At 39.7% G+C, this 20,598-nt stretch overlaps 2 protein-coding genes across 2 annotated transcripts; both read left to right on the top strand.

Moving 5' to 3' along the window:
* Nucleotides 1-3,131: 3,131 nt before the first annotated feature.
* LOC124128875 lies at nt 3,132-9,355 on the top strand. Its single transcript, XM_048393126.1, has 7 exons — nt 3,132-4,370; nt 4,610-4,939; nt 5,291-5,578; nt 5,853-6,176; nt 6,341-6,454; nt 7,002-7,017; nt 8,965-9,355. The coding sequence occupies exons 1-7, from the start codon at nt 4,319-4,321 to the stop codon at nt 9,062-9,064; spliced, it is 1,224 nt and encodes a 407-aa protein (XP_048249083.1). The 5' UTR covers nt 3,132-4,318; the 3' UTR covers nt 9,065-9,355.
* Nucleotides 9,356-14,809: 5,454 nt separating this feature from the next.
* LOC125378182 (scavenger receptor class F member 1-like) lies at nt 14,810-20,235 on the top strand. The gene is made up of 4 exons (XM_048393152.1): nt 14,810-15,178; nt 15,969-16,362; nt 19,268-19,425; nt 20,078-20,235. Exons 1-4 carry the CDS (start codon nt 14,872-14,874, stop codon nt 20,233-20,235), a joined length of 1,017 nt encoding a protein of 338 aa, XP_048249109.1. The 5' UTR covers nt 14,810-14,871.
* Nucleotides 20,236-20,598: the final 363 nt, after the last annotated feature.

The raw sequence follows: 20,598 nt of genomic DNA on the forward strand, positions 1-20,598 counted from the left end.
ATGTATTGTGTCGTTTATCAGGGTCGTACATTTGACAAGAGTGTGTGAGTGAGGTAGGTTTAACGCCGCTTTTAACAGTATTCCAGTTATATTACTGCGTGTCAGCTTAATGTGGGAGGAAAGCCCGAAGTGATGCAGGTCTCAGACGTTTACAACTTCGGTGATACCCACGAGCACGGGTATGGTGCTAACAAACCTAGAAACATAATCTGGGCGAACCGGGATTCGAACCCACAATCATAGGTTTCTGGCGTGCCAAATGGACGCAACTCAGCACAGCGAATCACGCGCCTTAGACGACTAGGCCACCCGTGACTCTCATTTCACAAGAGAGCAGCGTGGCACATATGCTTCAAAGTGAAGTGCTTTAATCCATATTCAGTTTCTAAACAAAACTAATGCTCATAACACCTAATTCAATAGATATACTATCTTTAAGATATTCATATAGGCATATAGGCACGATCGCTAACTCACAATGGAATATTTGTCTTTAAAGATCAGTTGTATTTTGTCTTCAAGTTGAATGATATCTGACAAAATGATGATAAAGGAATGACGGAAAGACAATCGGATTCGTCATTCAAATGACCATTTACCAAATATGTTCGTCTTTTGTTTTTGTTAATGTTTTTTAAAGTTGATATTTGAATGACGAAATAATTGTTCATTCGCCATTCAATTGCATTGTAATGATTCAAGTTAAATGACGAATGAGAGAGTGAATATGGTTGTACCCCACTTTTGGCAATATTCCAGCAGTACAATGGCAGACGACCCAGAAAAATTGGCTTAACTCATTGTACCCATGTGGGGAATAGACCCTAGATATTTGGCGTAACGACCCAATGCTTCAGTGGTGTTGATGTGCCAACTCGACCAACATATGTACGAACGTCAACAGGCTACACGTATGTATTGTGCCAACCCGACCAATACAAGAACAAAGTTCAACTTACTCTACTGATTGGTAATTGTGTCAACTCAACCAACACATTAAATCAGGTCAGCTTACTCTACTGATTGGTAATTGTGTCAACTCAACCAACACGTGAACTCAGGTCAGCTGACTCTACTGATTGGTAATTGTGTCAACTCTACCAACACGTGAACTCAGGTCAGCTTTCTCTTCTGATTGGTAATTGTGTCAACTCTACCAACACGTGAACTCAGGTCAGCTTACTCTTCTGATTGGTAGTTGTGTCAACTCTACCAACACATTAAATCAGGTCAGCTTACTCTACTGATTCGTAATTGTGTCAACTCAACCAACACATTAACGTACGTCAACTGACTATACATACCGCGATATAGCTGTAATACTATTAAAGCGGCGTTAATTCCAAGTCGCTGACTGACTCACTCACTGTTTATAAGTATTGGTATTAATGTACCAACTCGAGCAACACAGGAACGAAGGTCAACTCACTAAACTTATTGGTATTCATGTGTCAACTGGACTAAATGGTCTACATGCATCAATTATTAGTATTAACGAGCGAACTCCAACACAGGCAACACAGTCAACATGCTATGCTCATTGGTATAAATGTGTCAACAGGACCAACACAGGCACAAATGTCAACATGCTATGCTCATTGTTATAAATGTGTCAACAGGACCAACATAGGCACAAAGGTCAACATGCTATGCTCGTTAGTATAAATGTGTCAAAGGACCAACACAGGCACGAAGGTCAACATGCTATCCTCATTTTTATAAATGTGTCAGCAGGACCAGCATAGGCACAAATGTCAACATGCTATGCTCATTGGTATAAATGTGTCAACAGGACCAACATAGGCACAAAGGTCAACATGCTATCCTCATTGTTATCAATGTGTCAGGAGGACCAACATAGGCACAAATGTCAACATGCTATGCTCGTTGGTATAAATGTGTCAAAGGACCAACACAGGCACGCAGGTCAACATGCTATCCTCATTTTTATAAATGTGTCAGCAGGACCAGCATAGGCACAAATGTCAACATGCTATGCTCATTGTTATAAATGTGTTAACAGGACCAACATAGGCACAAAGGTCAACATGCCATCTCATTGTTATAAATGTGTCAACAGGACCAACACAGGAACAAAGGTCAACATGCTATGCTCATTGTTATAAATGTGTCAACAGGACCAACACAGGAACAAATGTCAACATGCTGTGCTCATTGTTATAAATGTGTCAACAGGACCAACACAGGAACAAAGGTCAACATGCTATGCTCATTGTTATAAATGTGTCAGCAGGACCAACACAGGCACAAAGGTCAACATGCTATGCTCATTGGTATAAACGTGTCAACAGGACCAGTACATGCACGAAGGTCAACATGCTATGCTAGTTGGTATATATGTGGCAACAGGACCAACAAATGAACGAAAGTAAACATGCTATGATCGTTGGTATAAATGTGTCAACAGGACCAACACAGGCACGAAGGTCAACATGCTATGCTCATTGTTATAAATGTGTTAACCGGACCAACACAGGCACGCAGGTCAACAGGCTAAGGTACTGGGAGAAAGGTGCCACGCCTCATGGGGACCATGTCATAATGATAGGGCTGGTACCTATGAAATTGGTAACGATATGTATAGGGTATAACAGGAGTGTTATAGACAAACCAGCGAAGAGAGGAAGACACACACAGGTTACTTCCGACTTCCATATGGTGCCAGCTGAAAAGGAAGCTGGACGAAAGCCTCTGCCCAACTTATGCCTGGACACTGGATGGACGGGTCGGGAACAAGGGAGACAACAGCATCAATCAATAATCCGAACCCAGTTTGGACGTAACATAATAATCCCTTCGCCGTAGCTTAATTAATCAGGTTAATGATGTAATGCTTGATTTCAGCATCACGGCTAAGGTATAAAGGTCAGCGGCGAGGGACTCGACTAGTGAGTGAGTGAGTGTGTGAGTTGGGTTTAACGCCTCTTTTAACAGTATTCCATTTATATCACGGCGTGTCAGCTTAATGTTGGAGGAAAGCCCGAAGTGATGCAGCTCTCAGACGTTTACCACTTCGGTGAAACCCACGAGCACGGGTATGATGCTGACAAACCTAGAAACATTATCGGGGCAAACCGGGATTCGAACCAACAATCATAGTTTTTTTGCGTGCCCAGGGAATGCAACTCTGCACAGCGATGCCTGAGACGACTGGGCCACCCGTGCCCCAAGACTCGATTAAACATAGGTAGTGACTGGTCCTAAGCATATCAATGGCTCAATAAAAACTGCTAAATGTCCTTGTCATGTTATGTGGCCCTCGCTTTGTTTCACATGAGAATGTTATTGTCATTGTGTTTCAGTAGACAAGAGTTCTGAATTTGATTTTGTATCCTGCTTTTTAACATTTGACTTATGTCTGCAATGTGACTATAACGTATCAATATATACTCGCCGCCAAAAAGAAACGCGAACGATAGAAACATATAGAGAGATAACTACGCTATGCATATGTTTCCAAAGCAGTCAAGTGTTACCATGGAGTGACTTTCTTATTACGATATGCGACACGAGATTTCCAAACTTAACACGTTAATCCTGCACGAGACAAATCTGGTCATGGATCTATCACGTCACATGTGATGCATTCATGAGCGTCAGTTGACACAACATACCCGTATGTTCGTTTGCGCATAGGACAAAACTACTATCTTCTGTCTCTTGAATATGAGCATGTCTTCATATCTTCATATATTAACCATCATACACGATATTCGCGTTTCTTATTGCGGTGAGTATATAAAGCTAAGATCAAGTTTTGGTTGCGAAATCACCTTTCTTCCTCGTGTTTCAGTATTTGCATATATCAATGTATTTGATAGTATTTTCTTCCGTGATATTTCTCATTTTCCTCGTTTGATGGAAGATGAAAGTAGTAGTGTGTCATTAATTGAAATGTAAAGTAGATGATTATAGTGAGACAGAAGGATACAGGAGGCCGTCGTTTTTCAGCAATAGCAAGTATATTATACTACTTCTTTCTTCAATAATATAGTTTTAAACACTCATAAGACGACGTGTTGACAGTGTATAAGCTATGCGGACACCGTATGTCAAAGCCATATCGTTGCCCTAAGAGAACAAAATACCCAACCAACATTTGCGTAAACCTTTTCTGAAATAATCAGTAAGAAAACTCGCCTTATAATGTACTCATGTCTGGTTGTAGCACATGATGTAATAACACAAGAACGTGTTTTCTTGCATGTTGCCACACCTTCAACCAGCTACACCATGTGCTCAACGTACTGCACGTGTGTTCATCAGATAATATGTTCATGTGTTTCAGAAAACAAACATGACTGTGCTGACCAACCTCTGCAGCATCTACCTGGCTATGTCGATATTCGGTAAATATATTTAACAGTTTCTGCTAAAGATGTTTTGTTATTTTGCTGTAATATCAAGGCCATGAGAAAGTCAATTAGAATAATGTCGTGTGTGTCTGGATGTGCAGTCTCCTACCATTGGGCTGGCTGTAAGAAACTTTGAAATAGAAGTGACAAAACTATGTCCATAATTATAAATAAGCTTCTTCCCAAAAGCTGTACGTTTCCGTCTATATCATTAGCATGTGTCAATATTTCAGCAACCAAATGCAACGACAACCAACACTGTTCAGACTGTAACAGTACAACGGGACACTGCATCACAGGCTGCGAGTCTGGATACTACGATAAGAAATGCATGTCTGTGTGCGGCAATAACTGCAGAAATAAGAAGTGTATAATGTCCAACACTGGCAATGATTATTGCACTGAGGGATGTGTCCTAGGGTATCAAGGTCCGGGGTGTGGCAAACCGTGTTACAACCCAGGAGGTACCTGTACTGCATGTCCAGGTGGGTGTGATGGAGGATATTGTCAGCTGGGCTCCTCCTGTGTGTCTGGATGTGTAGACTCCTACTACGGAACTTGCGGTAAGACTTGTTCACGTTCATGTAAATCCTGTCACTGGCTGACAGGGACATGTTGCTACTGTCTTGCACCATATGACGGCAAAAAGCATATACAATATTTCTAACATATTTTGGATGTACGTGGTAGGTTAAATCTTGTTAATGACCATCTAAAGTCATCGACTCGAAAGAGAACATCACACTGTAAACTAATTGTATAAAAAAAAAAGTTTTGATATATATTTTAATCAGTTGCATAAATATGGTCCTTTCCCTTTGTTTCAGTGGTGGCTGAAGCAATACAAATAGATTTAGTTTGGTGTTTGGTGCATTATCAGATGCATGTATACATCCCTTTTCTTTGTGTTTCAGCTGTCAAAGTAATTGATATGAACTTAAAAGGGATGAGAAACATAACGGTTATTGACAACGAAACTGTCACCTTCCGGTGTGTGGTTCAGGGATATCCGCCACCAGACGTGGTGTCTATTGTCCATGCAGGAAACCACATACCTGCCATGGACATGGTTAGAAAGAATAACACTGTACATGAACGTGCTGTACGTATCAGCAGCTGTTCCCAACTTGGGAGGTATTACTGCAGAGTGACCAGCTCTTCTGGCATATTTGAAAACCATTTACTGGCTGTAGAGTTGCAGGGTAATTATAACCTTCATTATTTTATGTGACTAATTTGGTTTTCTAGTTGTGTCTATAGTTCAATGAAACTACAACACAATGTGCATCTTTCGTTTTTTTCAGTTAGGGCGTTAAATCATCAGGTTATGAACTTACCATTTAATAATAACATGGCAAAAAATTATCACCTCGTGGAAATTGTAAACGTTCGGCTGTTAACAATTTGAGTCAAGCAACAACTACCTTAGTACTTAATTCAATTCAGGGGATTCACATTTCATTTCTATTTTTCCAGCAAGTCCAAGGAAACACGTTGTAAATGACTGTGAAACTGAAGCTCCTCAAAACGGAAAAGCGCCTTCTGGGAGAATAACATTCACTCTGTGTGCCTACCCAGACCCTGTATTAATTAAATTGCATTTTGAAAGGCATAAGCCTCCAAAAGACATCACACACATTAATAAGTACAATTACGCTATGAAGATGTTAATGTCAAACATCTACGAGTATACACTCACCATATCCAACATTGCTGAGGAGGACTTCGGGGCATATACTTTCAGCTTTGCTTACGACGAACGAGAAATTGATATACTCATCATTGCTTCCCAGCCGAAAGGTACAAACTGAAGTATAGATCAATGATTTGTAATGTATTAAAATAATAATGTATCGTTATTCTTATAGCAAATGCTAAACGACCAGAGTACATTACTAATGGAAACAATATAGCCAGTGTTACGTTTAGGATGGTTTCTATTTGATACAACACTCTTTTTTCAGAAAGTACGGATCTCGCCTTTTGTTCTATTGCCATTATTATCGGGACCTCTGTAGTGTGCATCCTGCTAGTCTTCATTGCTGTGGCCTGCCTCTTACGTTGGAAGAATGACAAAGGTAAGGATGAGTTATATACTATGTGTAATATTTATATTGCTCTATGTCGTGTTAACTGTGTGTATCATGACGTGTCAGTAGATGTTATATATATATTACTGTGAGTCGTCGTCATTCCTAGGCTTATTAAACTTATTTGCTTTCATTCACAACGACGTTAATAACCATCTGACAAACGAGACTATGGGCTGTTTTCACAAAGCGATCGTAGCACTATTTCCTTGAAGAAACTGAACTCGTAACGTATGTCAGATCACTTCCGCATGTTTGTGATAATACATTATAAAAATTTGTCAAAATAATGTACTTCATATTTTACGTTAATATTTCCCTCTAAGCAACTGAAAGTGATTTACTGGAAATGTTCAGCTAAACAAGGTCACTGAAACTCCTTAGCAGCCAATAGTGATTATGTAGCAATCCACAGTCTAACAAGTACTATCACCATCATCATCTTATATCATACATCACATTTTCCAAAACTACAAGCGACATATGTAATTAACAGTTGACTAGATTGTTTAATGACTATTGTTTATTTTTGCAGACTACTGGAATGCCAGGTGAGTTCTGGAAAAACTATTCTTCCACATTTTTTAAAATACTTATACTTAATCCCTGAAGTATTTAAACAAAATAATAATCAATAGGAAAAAAGTTGCAGACTTTTTTTTTAAAGTTACATTAAATATATTTTGAAAACTAGTATCAGATTGGAATAAACAAAAAGTGAAATGAAACAATACAATCAATCGACAAATCTGACTGCCCGAGATAGCGTCTCTAGGAAACATTAAAACCCTATACACACACAGTCACAGATGGCATGATGTATTCAGCAAATACAAATTGTAAGGCTTGTGATACAAGCTATATATAGGGATGTGCAATAACCTTCACGTCTATAAGTATATGACTAATGTTATGTCCTTGTCCCCACAGGTGTGTTCAGCCCTACATCACACCTACACATAGTACACATGTGCAATAACCTCCACGTCTATAAGTATATGACTAATGTTATGTCCTTGTCCCCACAGGTGTGTTCAGCCCTACATCACACCTACACATAGTACACATGTGCAATAACCTCCACGTCTATAAGTATATGACTAATGTTATGTCCTTGTCCCCACAGGTTTGTTCAGCCCTACATCACACCTACACAAAGTACACATGTGCAATAACCTCCACGTCTATAAGTATATGACTAATGTTATGTCCTTGTCCCCACAGGTTTGTTCAGCCCTACATCACACCTACACAAAGTACACATGTGCAATAACCTCCACGTCTATAAGTATATGACTCATGTTATGTCCTTGTCCCCACAGGTGTGTTCAGCCCTACATCACACCTACACATGGTACACATGTGCAATAACCTCCACGTCTATAAGTATATGTCTATAAGTATATGACTCATGTTATGTCCTTGTCCCAACAGGTGTGTTCAGCCCTACATCACACCTACACATAGTACACATGTGCAATAACCTCCACGTCTATAAGTATATGACTCATGTTATGTCCTTGTCCCCACAGGTGTGTTCAGCCCTACATCACACCTACACATGGTACACATGTGCAATAACCTCCACGTCTATAAGTATATGTCTATAAGTATATGACTCATGTTATGTCCTTGTCCCCACAGGTGTGTTCAGCCCTACATCACACCTACACATGGTACACATGTGCAATAACCTTCACGTCTATAAGTATATGACTATAAGTATATGACTCATGTTATGTCCTTGTCCCAACAGGTGTGTTCAGCCCTACATCACACCTACACATAGTACACGTGTGCAATAACCTCCACGTCTATAAGTATATGACTCATGTTATGTCCTTGTCCCCACAGGTGTGTTCAGCCCTACATCACACCTACACATGGTACACATGTGCAATAACCTTCACGTCTATAAGTATATGACTATAAGTATATGACTCATGTTATGTCCTTGTCCCCACAGGTGTGTTCAGCCCTACATCACACCTACACATGGTACACATGTGCAATAACCTTCACGTCTATAAGTATATGACTATAAGTATATGACTCATGTTATGTCCTTGTCCCAACAGGTGTGTTCAGCCCTACATCACACCTACACATAGTACACGTGTGCAATAACCTCCACGTCTATAAGTATATGACTCATGTTATGTCCTTGTCCCCACAGGTGTGTTCAGCCCTACATCACACCTACACATGGTACACATGTGCAATAACCTTCACGTCTATAAGTATATGACTATAAGTATATGACTCATGTTATGTCCTTGTCCCAACAGGTGTGTTCAGCCCTACATCACACCTACACATAGTACACGTGTGCAATAACCTCCACGTCTATAAGTATATGACTATAAGTATATGACTAATGTTATGTCCTTGTCCCAACAGGTGTGTTCAGCCCTACATCACACCTACACATAGTACACATGTGCAATAACCTCCACGTCTATAAGTATATGACTCATGTTATGTCCTTGTCCCCACAGGTGTGTTCAGCCCTACATTACACCTACACACAGTACACATGTGACACTGGAGAATAGTGATGGTCAAGGCTACGAAGACATTAGAGATTCCAGAGTGTGACAACATTCACATGACACTGATGGGGGTGGAATTCTATACCATTGTGAGTCAAAATGAACAGTTTTGCAAAGGTACATCTGCTGAATAAACTTCATCATATACTAATGCATGACTTAAGTCAACAGAGCTGGGATGTACTGAGGTTCGTGTTGCTGTCCTCATTGTCGCCGTGATCACAACGAATGCAGATGCATATTTAACTATGTATTTGCATTTATTACCGTAAATTATACAATTTATGTATGCATGTCCGCCTTAAGCATCGGTCAGTTCACAGGCGTGAATCCATTAACCCACCTTATCACTCCTGTCATATGGCGATTAACAATATGCATACCCTGACCATGCACACTATCTAAATAAGACAATATTTGACTGGCTTCCTTGTATGATATATTATATTATACTTTATAATTTTTTTTAGTTATTACATAGTTACAATATCCAAATATGTAATGTTGAATCGTAATTTGTACGTATATATGATTGGAGATTCACTGCACATTATGTAACCAGGCAGGTGGATATATAAAATGTAATCCAAGTGAAATACCCTTGTATTAAACCCTTTTATCTTTGGCAAAAAAATTCATTCACAGGAAAACTGTTTGTTTCGTAATGCTTTTTACAAATGTGACAGGGACAAGAGAGATACCGAGGTGAGAGTGTTGAGGCATCCGGCTTCCTTGTCAGAAGGAAGGTAAAACACACACATGATGCTCACCGCATATTAGGTATTACCCATCTACATAGCACAGAATGCACACACACACAAAATATTCCGGCTGTTCTGAAGTTATGTTTGTAAACAACTGCTGATAACCGCTCAAGCTTTCACGGCTCTGTTCGCGTTATGTTATTTCTGCCCCGGTGAGCACACCGTTGGTGTATGCTTGTCACATGACCGGACTTTTATCTCGTTTGCAAACAAATGCTCCTGTATCTGAACTAAAGCATAAAGCCTTCCGGTGTTCTTTACATATTTGTTCCCATAATAAATATATTCATGTAACTGCAACCGCGACAGTGAGGTATATGGCATTATTGCGTTACACATGTGGTTATGAAGCCTTTCAAGGATTACTCATTTCTTTGGGGTGGACTGCAGTTGACCCATTCCTTCGTCCAGAGACAGACATTACTGGGAGGCAACAGTGTCCGCCTCAGACAAGTGTGTGACTGATGTTGTACGGACACATTATCTTGCCGTATTTCTGCCAACGTTATAATATTGACATGTTAGACAAGTTAGAAGAAACTATTTAACCAAAAAATGATGTGGATGCGCCATCATGCTTGGCGGTAATGGAAGAACGAAGCTACCAAGGATACGATAGCTCACTAGGGAGGTAATTTGAACAGCGACATGACGTCATTCAATTATGATGTAACTCAAATAAGTGTACAGGATGAAGAACCGTCGGCGCCTTCGACCCTTAAGCAAAGCATCTTAGAAGTAGCATTCAACAGTCTTCCTGTTCCTACCTTCACATGTATCATAAAAAATAATTTATAAGATGCCAAACGACTAGCAGATATGACATTTACCAGTTGAATAAACCGTCTCAAATTTATATTGTTTAACGTTTCAGACTACTGGCATATGAAGTGAGTTCTCAGGAAACTGTACATTTAGTATTTCTAAAAGTAACTATTAATTTGAAAGTAGTTATATGTTATATCCTTGTCCCAACAGGTTTGTGCACCTACAAGCGAGTCACGAAAGAACGAAAGAAAGACAACTAACACGTGTCTGTGATGGGGTGATACCAACAGTCGTGGAAGTGTACAATGAGAGACTTATATTAGATATACCTAATACTCAGTGGCAGAGATAGGGGTAGTGCTGTGTACCATTGCAAGCCATTGTGCAAAGGTGCCTCTGCTGAAGTTTAATGATATGCTAATACATGAGGTGGCTTAAGTCAGTAGTGCTGGAATGTACTGTAACACGTGCTCTTGAATTCAGTTTTGTGCTCTCAACATTTCAATTTGTAAGTACATTTATCATCGCTCAATATGTGATGTATGTGTGGCTTCCTTTGAGGTATCAATCAGTAAACAAACAATTAGATATAGTCAACAATCATCACTCCTGTCAACTGGTGGGTAAGAAAGTATATACCTTTGCCACACCCAATATATATCACAAAAACATTAGCTTCTTTTAATTTATGTACTGAAACTTCTGAACAATCCATGTTTCATCTATCACCCAGAGATAGTTTTGATTGCATAATAATGTTTGATGAGCTTTATTGTATGATATTATTATAGTGTATATATTATATTTCTGTTTATATGATTACAATATATAAACGTGTAATGTTACATTGTAATGTGTATGCTGTAATATATGTAATATAAGCCATCGCTTGATTAACTATTCACTATACGTACTGTAACCAGACAGGTGCCATCATGCTAACATATGTGAAGTTATGTATAACATGTAAACAACGTGTAGCCTGATCAAAACCATTGTAATATATTATTTGTGCCTTTGGCAATAAAATTCATGTATTCAAAACAGCTTGTTTCGAGATGTTTTACACATGAGGCAGGTACAAGAGAGATAGCTGGATCTGAGCGCTGAGGCAGACTTCCCCGTGAGAAGGAAGGTGAAATGCATTTCACAACAAAACATGACCGTAAATTACTATCAAATTGAAACAATGTCAAGTGAGCACACATATTGTGATTGCGATCATAATATTTCTATAGGAGACAACAATATAAGTCAGCGTATGTAGTGCAGACTAACTACATTATCTTAATATACTTTTCAGTTACTCGGTTGAAACATTAGGTTTGTAATCAAGGATTAGTTGAAGTTTAATTTTTGCTGACATTTCCATTGACATTTTTGCAGTTACGCAACTTTGGAGAGTGGGTGATTGTTTGATCAAGTCAGGGAGGATTTCTTCAACACTTAGCACTAAAAACGCAGGTTTAAAACATCACCCATCTTCACCTAAGCCAAGTTTCTCTGCTTTGAGCAATCCCCAGCATCGAGTGAGTGAGTGAGTATGGTTTTACGCCGCTTTTCAGCAATTATAGCTGCAGGGGATACCAGAAATGGCTTTCACACATTGTACCAATGTCTGGATTCGAACCCGGGTCTTCAGAGTGACGAGCGAACGCCTAAACCACTAGACTACCCGACCGCCCCTGCAGTAACAGTATATACTGTGGGCAGTTTACTTTAAAAATCCACTTATCATTTTCGTTTTATTGCAATGTGTTTAATATCACAATGCGTGTTATCTGTTCGAGGATGTATTTCATATACTTTTTAGGCTTGTTTACATTAAATATGACACGCACCATCATATTAATGAGTATCATAAGGCATGGCTTATGAATTTGTTAAAATATCATATTTAGAGGCTTGCATTTTCCTTAAGATTAGCTTTACTATCAAGGATGAAGAAAGATAGAACGAAACTAATGGTGTTAAATTATCCCCAACTACCTTGCGTAAATGAGGAGTGATTGTTCTTACTTTAAGATGAATCAGGAAATTGCGACTAGATGTGTTGAATATGACGATTTCAAGCACACGTTTTCTTTTTCTTTTGAAATCTCCACTCTCTCAAACGAAATCATTCGTTGTGGTTCAAATATAGTCAAAAGGCAAGTGTGGTATATTTTGAAGGAACAAAGATTAAGACAAAAATGACACAACCAGTATGACAGTATTTCAACATATGACATCAATGGCTGGTAATACTTAACCAATTCAAACAGCATTATTGCTATCTCTCCACAAAACGAGGTGGTCGGGTAGCCTAGTGGTTAAAGCATTCGCTCGTCACGCCAAAGGTCCGGGTTCGAGTATCGACATGGGTACAATGTGTGAAGCCCATTTCTGATGTCGCCCACCTTGATATTGCTGGAATATCGCTTAAAGCGGCGTAGCACCATACTCAAACACTCACTCGTCACAAAACAAATGCCATTCACTTAGGTCAGGAAATTACTAAGAAACAAACGCATAAGGAAGTGAATGTCTTATTTTCAGATTTCCAACATCACATTTTGAAATCGCCAAGTGAACGTGTCAAAGATATTTGAGCAAGTCATGAAGTTCAATAATTGTTTTCTTTTAATCACGATACACGTCCTTTTAACACATTTTACTTTTTTGTGTAATTTTTAGTGCTGTTTCCCTCCAGTTTAAGTATTGGTGTAGTGTTATTGTATATTACTCCGACATGACACGGGTGTTGAGACTCTATGTTTGTATATGTTACTGTGAAAGTTTTGGGAGGACAAAAGAAGTGAAACTATTTAATTAATATCAATGTCTCCCTGTGGTAATGTACTACAGGAACATGAAAGCTGATCACTTGGGACCTCCATACACAACTTTACCCTGTACCGTGATACGATGGTATACTTCTCCCATATCAAACTGAGTGCTAGGCCCGGCCTTTACTCGGTGGTACTTAAATAAATGAACGTTTATCTGTAAGATATGCATTGTTAGATAAAATAAATGACATCTGATATAGAGAACATGAATAATTATAAATGTTGTTGGGAAAATTTGGTTCCGTTTAGCGTACATAACAAGTACTGCGATACCCCGAGGTTGCAGGCTACAACGTACATGGCTATGGACATGGTGTATACAAGGCCAACTAGGTTGCTATATTAATTATCTCCTATGAACATTGGTTGTATTTACAAAAATATGTTTGCTATGTTTGAACCCTGAATACGCTACTGAAATATTTTTGCCCCAAGAAAACATTTCCTTCTGTAGCAAAATCATATTGATCCAATATCATCTTCCCTATATTATAATGCAGCTATGTTAGTCATCAACATGTTTAGGTTTTAGTTTCAGACTGGTTATGAGTGTGTACATTTATCTAATCGGATTTTACAAGATGGCCATCATCCTAACAACAGTAAGTATACACATTGCTCTGTATATTGTTAGCGGTGATTTGGGTTACCTGCGCTTTCGGTTTAAATAGATCATATGAAGGGAAAGAAATATATAATAGAAATCATGTACACTCGTTATTCATGTGTCTTGTCTGATAGCTCTCTTAAAGAATCAATCCATCAATCGTAGCCATGCAAATCCTAAGATCCCATCAGCATTCATGGAGGTATCACATCAGTCAAAATCATAATTTTGGAGAAGGGCTTGTTTGTTTTAATATATTGTTTCAGGCGACTGACCCCTTTTCATTTGCATAAAGTGTATATGTACCATGAAACTGTTGTTTATTCTATTATTCAGAACACTATGGGCTTGTTGACGATGCTCTGCGTTGGCTGCTTGACCATTTATTCTGCTGGTAATGTTGTTAAAGGTATGTATTATGCTGTCAAATGGACTTTCAATTTCGAGTCATGTTACATTATTTGCTGCTTAGAATGTTAATTCCAGGTTACATAGGGATACGAGTGGGGTGGGCCTGTGCTGTCAGGTTTTCAAAGGTTTTAATTTCGTAGAATTGCATTCCTCCTTTGCGCCAGAACTGCGATTCCATGATTTAAATGATTGGTCCGCTCCGATAGTGATCCTTGGCTCATCAACATCAGACCATTGCTGGATGTAGCACTACAACAGGTGCTTGCTATGGAGGACATTGTAAATGTGACTTGTAGGTTTGGTTCACGTGTGAAATGCTTACTGCTTTTACTTTTGCATGTGACATGTGTCCAAAGTATTAGTACATAGTGTCTATATTTCAGCAGCCCAGTGCCAGGGCAACCAACACTGTTCAGAGTGTGACAACATAACAGAACACTGCATCACAGGCTGTGAAGTTGGATACTACGATATGAAATGCATGTCTGTGTGCAGCGATAACTGCAGAAATAACAAGTGTACAAGTTCCAAAACTGGCAATCATTATTGCACTGAGGGATGTGTCCCAGGGTATCAAGGTCCGGGGTGTGGCAAACCATGTTACAGTCCAGGAGGTAACTGTACTGCATGTCCAGGTGGGTGTGATGCAGGATATTGTCAGATGGCCTCAGCCTGCTATTCTGGATGTGTAGACTCCTTCTACGGGTCTGATTGTAAGAAGTGTTCAAGTGGATGTACGACTTGCAACAGGAAGACAGGAACATGTGATGACAAACCGGGTAGGTATGAACTTATGCCTGGTTGCAATAAGATAGCTTTATATGGTGGTGGGCCTTAAAAGATTATGTGAAACGATGCCTCACAAAGGAAGTATTGTCATAGTTCTTAACTTAGAAATACGAGTGACAGAAATTACGTCCATAATCTGCTAACCGTTCTTCAATATGTTCATCTAACACCACCACAACCCTACCCGACACCCTTCCACCTCTACCGCTATGTCATAGACATACAACTTCCCAATTACTTAGATCTGCAACTCATCTATTTCACAAACCTGGAATTATACTATATCTCAGATCTATTGCTCCCCCAATATCTAATCCCCCAGTTTTCTTAACCTACCTCTTGCCATATCTCTTAAACCTACACTCCTGCATATATCCTAAACCTACAGCTCTACATATCACTAAAAGCAACCATTCCCCTATTTCTTAGAACCACCCCCATGTTGCATAATGTGGGATGGACCCGTGCTGTCAAGTTTTTCAAAGGTGTTTACCTCCTAGAATTGCATTCCTCATTTCCGCTCGAACTGCTAATCGATGATTGAAATGATTGGTGATCCTTTGTTCCGATAGTGATCATTCGCTCATCAACATCATTGTAACTCTACAGCAGGTGCTTATTATGGAGAACATTCTAAACGTGACTTGTCCTTGGATTCAGTGTAATCTCAGGGTAACCTCTTTCAAATACATGTTCCCTTTACATGTGAAATACTTACTGCAATATAACTTTTGTAACTTGCATATGTTCCAAGTAATAATATTTTTTTCAATATTTCAGCAACCCAATGCCATGACAACCAACACTGTTCAGACTGTGACAGCACAACAGGACACTGCATCACTGATTGTGAGCCTGGATACTACGATAAGAAATGCATGTCTGTGTGCAGCGATAACTGCAGAAATAACAAGTGTATAAGTTCCAAGATTGGCAGTGGCAATTGCACTGAGGGATGTATCCCAGGATATCAAGGCATCAACTGCAACATACCATGTGACAGTCCAGGAGGTAACTGTACACCATGTCCAGGTGGGTGTGATGGAGGATATTGTCAGCTGGGCTCCTCCTGTGTGTCTGGATGTGTAGACTCCTACTACGGGACCGGCTGTGAATCTGGTAGGTGGCTGACATATAACAAGGTCAATACTAATACTATCCCCAAGTCTATATTGTATATTCTCCACAAGGGTTCTTTGAATTGCGTGAGACTGCATGTAAGAACTGTTCAAGTGGGTGTACGCCGTGCAACAGGACGACAGGAACATGTGATAAAAAACCGGGTAGGTACGATCTTATGCCTGGTTGTAATAAGGTGTGAACGTGTCAGTCAGATTATGCGCTCAACAATATAGCTTTATATGATGGTATGCTTTACACGTTATGTGAGAAGGTGTCTCACAAAGGAAGTATGTTCATAGGACTTTACTTTAGAAGTTAAAGTGACAGAAATTACGTCCATAATCATAAAGAAATTAATCTGCTAACCCCTCCTTAAATATGTTCATTTTTCACCAACTACGACCACCAGTAACACAACTCCTACCAATCCCTACTCCTTCAAAATGTTTCTGTATGTAACCACATCTATCTTATACTTTGACCACTCTGTATCTGTATAAGATCTCCCACGACCCAATGTGCTAGATTTCCACTGGATCAACCACTGGATTGTCTGGTCCAGACTCGATTTTTGGACATACAGCTCCCACTGTTTTCTAGTCCTTCCTTATATCCTAGTATTAGTCCTACAACTCCCTCTATCACTAAATCAAACCAGCCTATTTCTTAGAATCACTACTCCATATCATATATATTTTAACTAAATAAACTCAACACTATCCCATTTCTCAGACCAACCACTCCATCATCCCTTTTACCTACCGTTCCCCCTATATATTAGAGCTATCATTCCTTCCTTGTGTTAGACATACAACTCTTATCTCTTAAACCCACAATTCCAAATATATCTTTGATCTACCATGCTCCGTAGTTCTTAGACTACCACTACCCATATCAGTAAAACCAACTACTGCTCCTATCAAATAGACTCCCCCATATCTGCACCAGTATGTCGTAGACCACCATTACTCCACATGACTCTTTGAGCACTAACCCTCTCCCTTAAACCAACTATTCTCACTATCACTAAGACCAACAATGTCCCCTATTTTGCACCTACAGCTCCTCCATCTCTTTGACCTACAGCCCCCTTAGTAATACTGTAGGTGCAGGTACATACATTAGGGTACTTGAGATGCTTTTCAATGCATAATATGCTCGAATTATAAAACAATGTTATCAATCTGTATGCATTTCCAAACACGACAGATGTGACGCCATAATGTCTGAAGCGATATCATTTGATGATGGCCACGTATAACACATATGTGACTTTCACTCTATTGTTAAGACGAGAGATTATTTGTCAGGAACGAACAGCAGTGAGTGAGTGAGTTTGGTTTAACGCCGTGTTAAACAGTTTTCCAGTTGTATCATGGCGTGTCAGCTTAATGTAGGAGGAAAGTCCGAAGTCGAAACCCACCAGCACGAGTATGGTGCTTACAAACCTAGAAACATAATCGGAGCTAACCGCGATTCGAACCAAAAATCATAGGTTTCTGGCGTGCTCAAGAGACGCAACTATGCACAGCGAATCGCGGCGCCTCAGACGACTGGGCCACCCGTGCCCCCGGAACGAACAGTAAGCAAGAACAAGTATTCATGTCTACACAATAATGACTCCACATTTCAATTAGTGCATAAGTGGATTTAAGTGAATTATCTAAAATTCGGACAGACACTATGATTATGTGTCGTCAGCGGGGAATGATGTGACCGAGGACGTATAATAGCCGACCTCGCCATGGAAAATACAGTATGGAACGGTGTGAAATGGCCCATCAGTAGATTTATGTTTTTAAGATTATTTCAGATGCTCATCCTTCTCAAATGTTCTTAAGAACAACTTCGTGGGTCCTTGATTTTTCCCTTAAAAATGTTCAACAGTTGCAAGTAATATCATGACACATGCATGGAGAAAAAAAACATTCTTGTTGTTTACAGATGAGTATGTCCACATTGGAGTACTGGCACCATCGCTGTTCTTAGTATTTTGCGTCCTTGTGGCAATTGTTGCATTTTTTACCAAGTATTTGAATAGAAATCGGTGAGTATGTAATATGTGATGTTGCTTGTAAACGTTGGCACTCACATAGTCCTGTTTTTTGTAAACACCATTTAAAACGATTGCAGCGTGTTTACGTAGTCCTGGTTTTTAAAACAATAATTGACCAGGAAAACATTATACTTTCTCCGTCATGTCATGAATGTGGTTTGGGTAAGCACGAATTGGACCTACTTTTTTCCGAAAAACAGATTATGTATTCTAGTCTATATGTTAATTGATACAATACTATCACAGCTTTTTCTGCGACATAATGTGTTGACAGAGGATATTTGAGTGAGTGAGTGAGTTTGGTTTAACGCCGCTTTTAACATTATTGCAGTTATATCACGGCGTGTCAGTTCAATTTGGGAGGAAAGCCCGAGTTGATGCAGGCCTCAGACGTTTACCACTTCGGTGAAACCCACGAGCACGGGCATGGTGCTGACAATCCTAGAAACATAATCAGGGTGAACCGGGACTCGAACCCAAACTCATATGTTTCTGGCGTGCCAAAGGGAGGCAACTCTGCACAGCGAATCGCAGCGCCTTAGACGACTGGGCCACCCGTGCCCCAACAGGATGTTTGAATCCCATTGTCAAATGGTATGTTCACTTCTCATCAACTAACCAGATAAAGGTGATATGTTTAGGAGTTGTCATGAGATGAAATAATAATGTTATTTAAAAGACACATTATATATATTCTTAACGTTATATGCATTAATTATCATTGAAATGGGCTGAAAGTGTTCATTCACTGGAGTGAGATATCGATTTAAGTTTTTCAGAATACATGTAGTGTTTCATGAAAGCATACATGCACATACTAAGGGAAAGCATCCTAAAAAATGTGACAGATACATTGGTATTGGCCACAAGTGTCAACATGTTTTAAATGTTTCTGTTGCAGAGAGGAAACACATCAGGAAGATGAAGATATCTATCTGCCAAATGCACCGGCGGAGGAGAGAGGTGCACCTGATGCATTTCGACACTCGAATGCAATGTACAGTGAAGTCAATGAAAGGGAAACGGGGACAGTTGTGGTGTTCCTGGAGGAGCGGTACAGTAACTGAAATTGACGGTGTCATTTCGTCTTCGCCAGGCCTTATACGCCTCTCAGCTCGGACTGTGTTAGTTTTCTTTGTAATATGAGTCATTATTGTATGTGTTTGCCTCACACGTATTAAAGTACCTGAACCTTGAGAAATGAAAATAAATTCGACTTGTTCAGTTTCGATAAAACTAATTTTTTAGATCGTTATTAGCATATAAGCATATGATAAGTCGTTTATAGATAATGTTTCCGTCAAATGTATCTGTCAGATCAAAAGTATTACTCATTGAGTTTCATCTGATATGGATTAAATGCATACTATCATCAGAAATAATTATGAGCTATGAGTTTGAGTCAGTGTGAAACCAGTTTCATACCTTCCCTTTTTTCTATATCATATGTTTCCTATTTTCTTTCTTCCTCTATACTACATGACGTGTGTTTCTTGTAAAAAGTTCATATCAGTTTATGAACATCTGAAAAAATTGTTGGGGGGGGGGGGGGGGGGGGTATGAATATAAGCAAAACACGTTTTACAGAAGCATTGGGCATTTAGTGAAGACTGACCTGCTCAAGGGGTGGATACCTTTAGGGAAGACTGACCTGCTCAAGGGGTGGATACCTTTAGGGAAGACTGACTACTCACATGATGGATACCTTTAGGGAAGACTGACCTGCTCAAAGGGTGGATACATTTATGGAAGACTGACCTGCTCAAGGTGTTGATACCTTTAGGGAAGACTGACCTGCTCAAAGGGTGGATACATTTAGGGAAGTCTGACCTCCTCAAGGGGTGGATACCTTTAGGGAAGACTGACTAGTCAAATGGTGGATACATTTAAGGAAGACTGACCTACTCAAGGGGTGGATACCTTTAGGGAAGACTGACCTGCTCAAGGGGTGGATACCTTTAGGGAAGACTGACCTGCTCATGGGGTGGATACCTGTAGGGTAGACTGACTACTCAAATGGTGGATACATTTAGGGAAGACTGACCTGCTCAAAGGGTGGATACATTTAGGGAAGACTGACCTGCTCAAGGGGTGGATACCTGTTGGGAAGACTGACCTGCTCAAAGGGTGGATACATTTAGGGAAGACTGACCTGCTCAAGGGGTGGATACCTGTAGGGAAGACTGACCTGCTCAAATGGTGGATACATTTAGGGAAGACTGACCTGCTCAA

This window comes from Haliotis rufescens, unplaced genomic scaffold (genome assembly GCF_023055435.1).
Source record: "Haliotis rufescens isolate VD_foot unplaced genomic scaffold, xgHalRufe1.0.p SCAF_115, whole genome shotgun sequence".
NCBI lineage: Eukaryota > Metazoa > Mollusca > Gastropoda > Lepetellida > Haliotidae > Haliotis > Haliotis rufescens.

What these genes read in the sequence shown, in the direction of transcription:
- LOC124128875 (XM_048393126.1), top strand. Translation starts at nt 4,319, where the DNA reads ATGACTGTGCTGACCAACCTCTGCAGCATCTACCTGGCTATGTCGATA. An exon ending in CTCCTACTACGGAACTTGCG is followed by an intron (nt 4,940 to 5,290) that starts GTAAGACTTGTT and finishes TTTGTGTTTCAG; the next exon opens with CTGTCAAAGTAATTGATATG. An exon ending in CATTGCTTCCCAGCCGAAAG is followed by an intron (nt 6,177 to 6,340) that starts GTACAAACTGAA and finishes CTCTTTTTTCAG; the next exon opens with AAAGTACGGATCTCGCCTTT.
- LOC125378182 (XM_048393152.1), top strand. Translation starts at nt 14,872, where the DNA reads ATGAAATGCATGTCTGTGTGCAGCGATAACTGCAGAAATAACAAGTGT. An exon ending in AACATGTGATGACAAACCGG is followed by an intron (nt 15,179 to 15,968) that starts GTAGGTATGAAC and finishes TCAATATTTCAG; the next exon opens with CAACCCAATGCCATGACAAC. An exon ending in ACTATCCCCAAGTCTATATT is followed by an intron (nt 16,363 to 19,267) that starts GTATATTCTCCA and finishes TTTCTGTTGCAG; the next exon opens with AGAGGAAACACATCAGGAAG.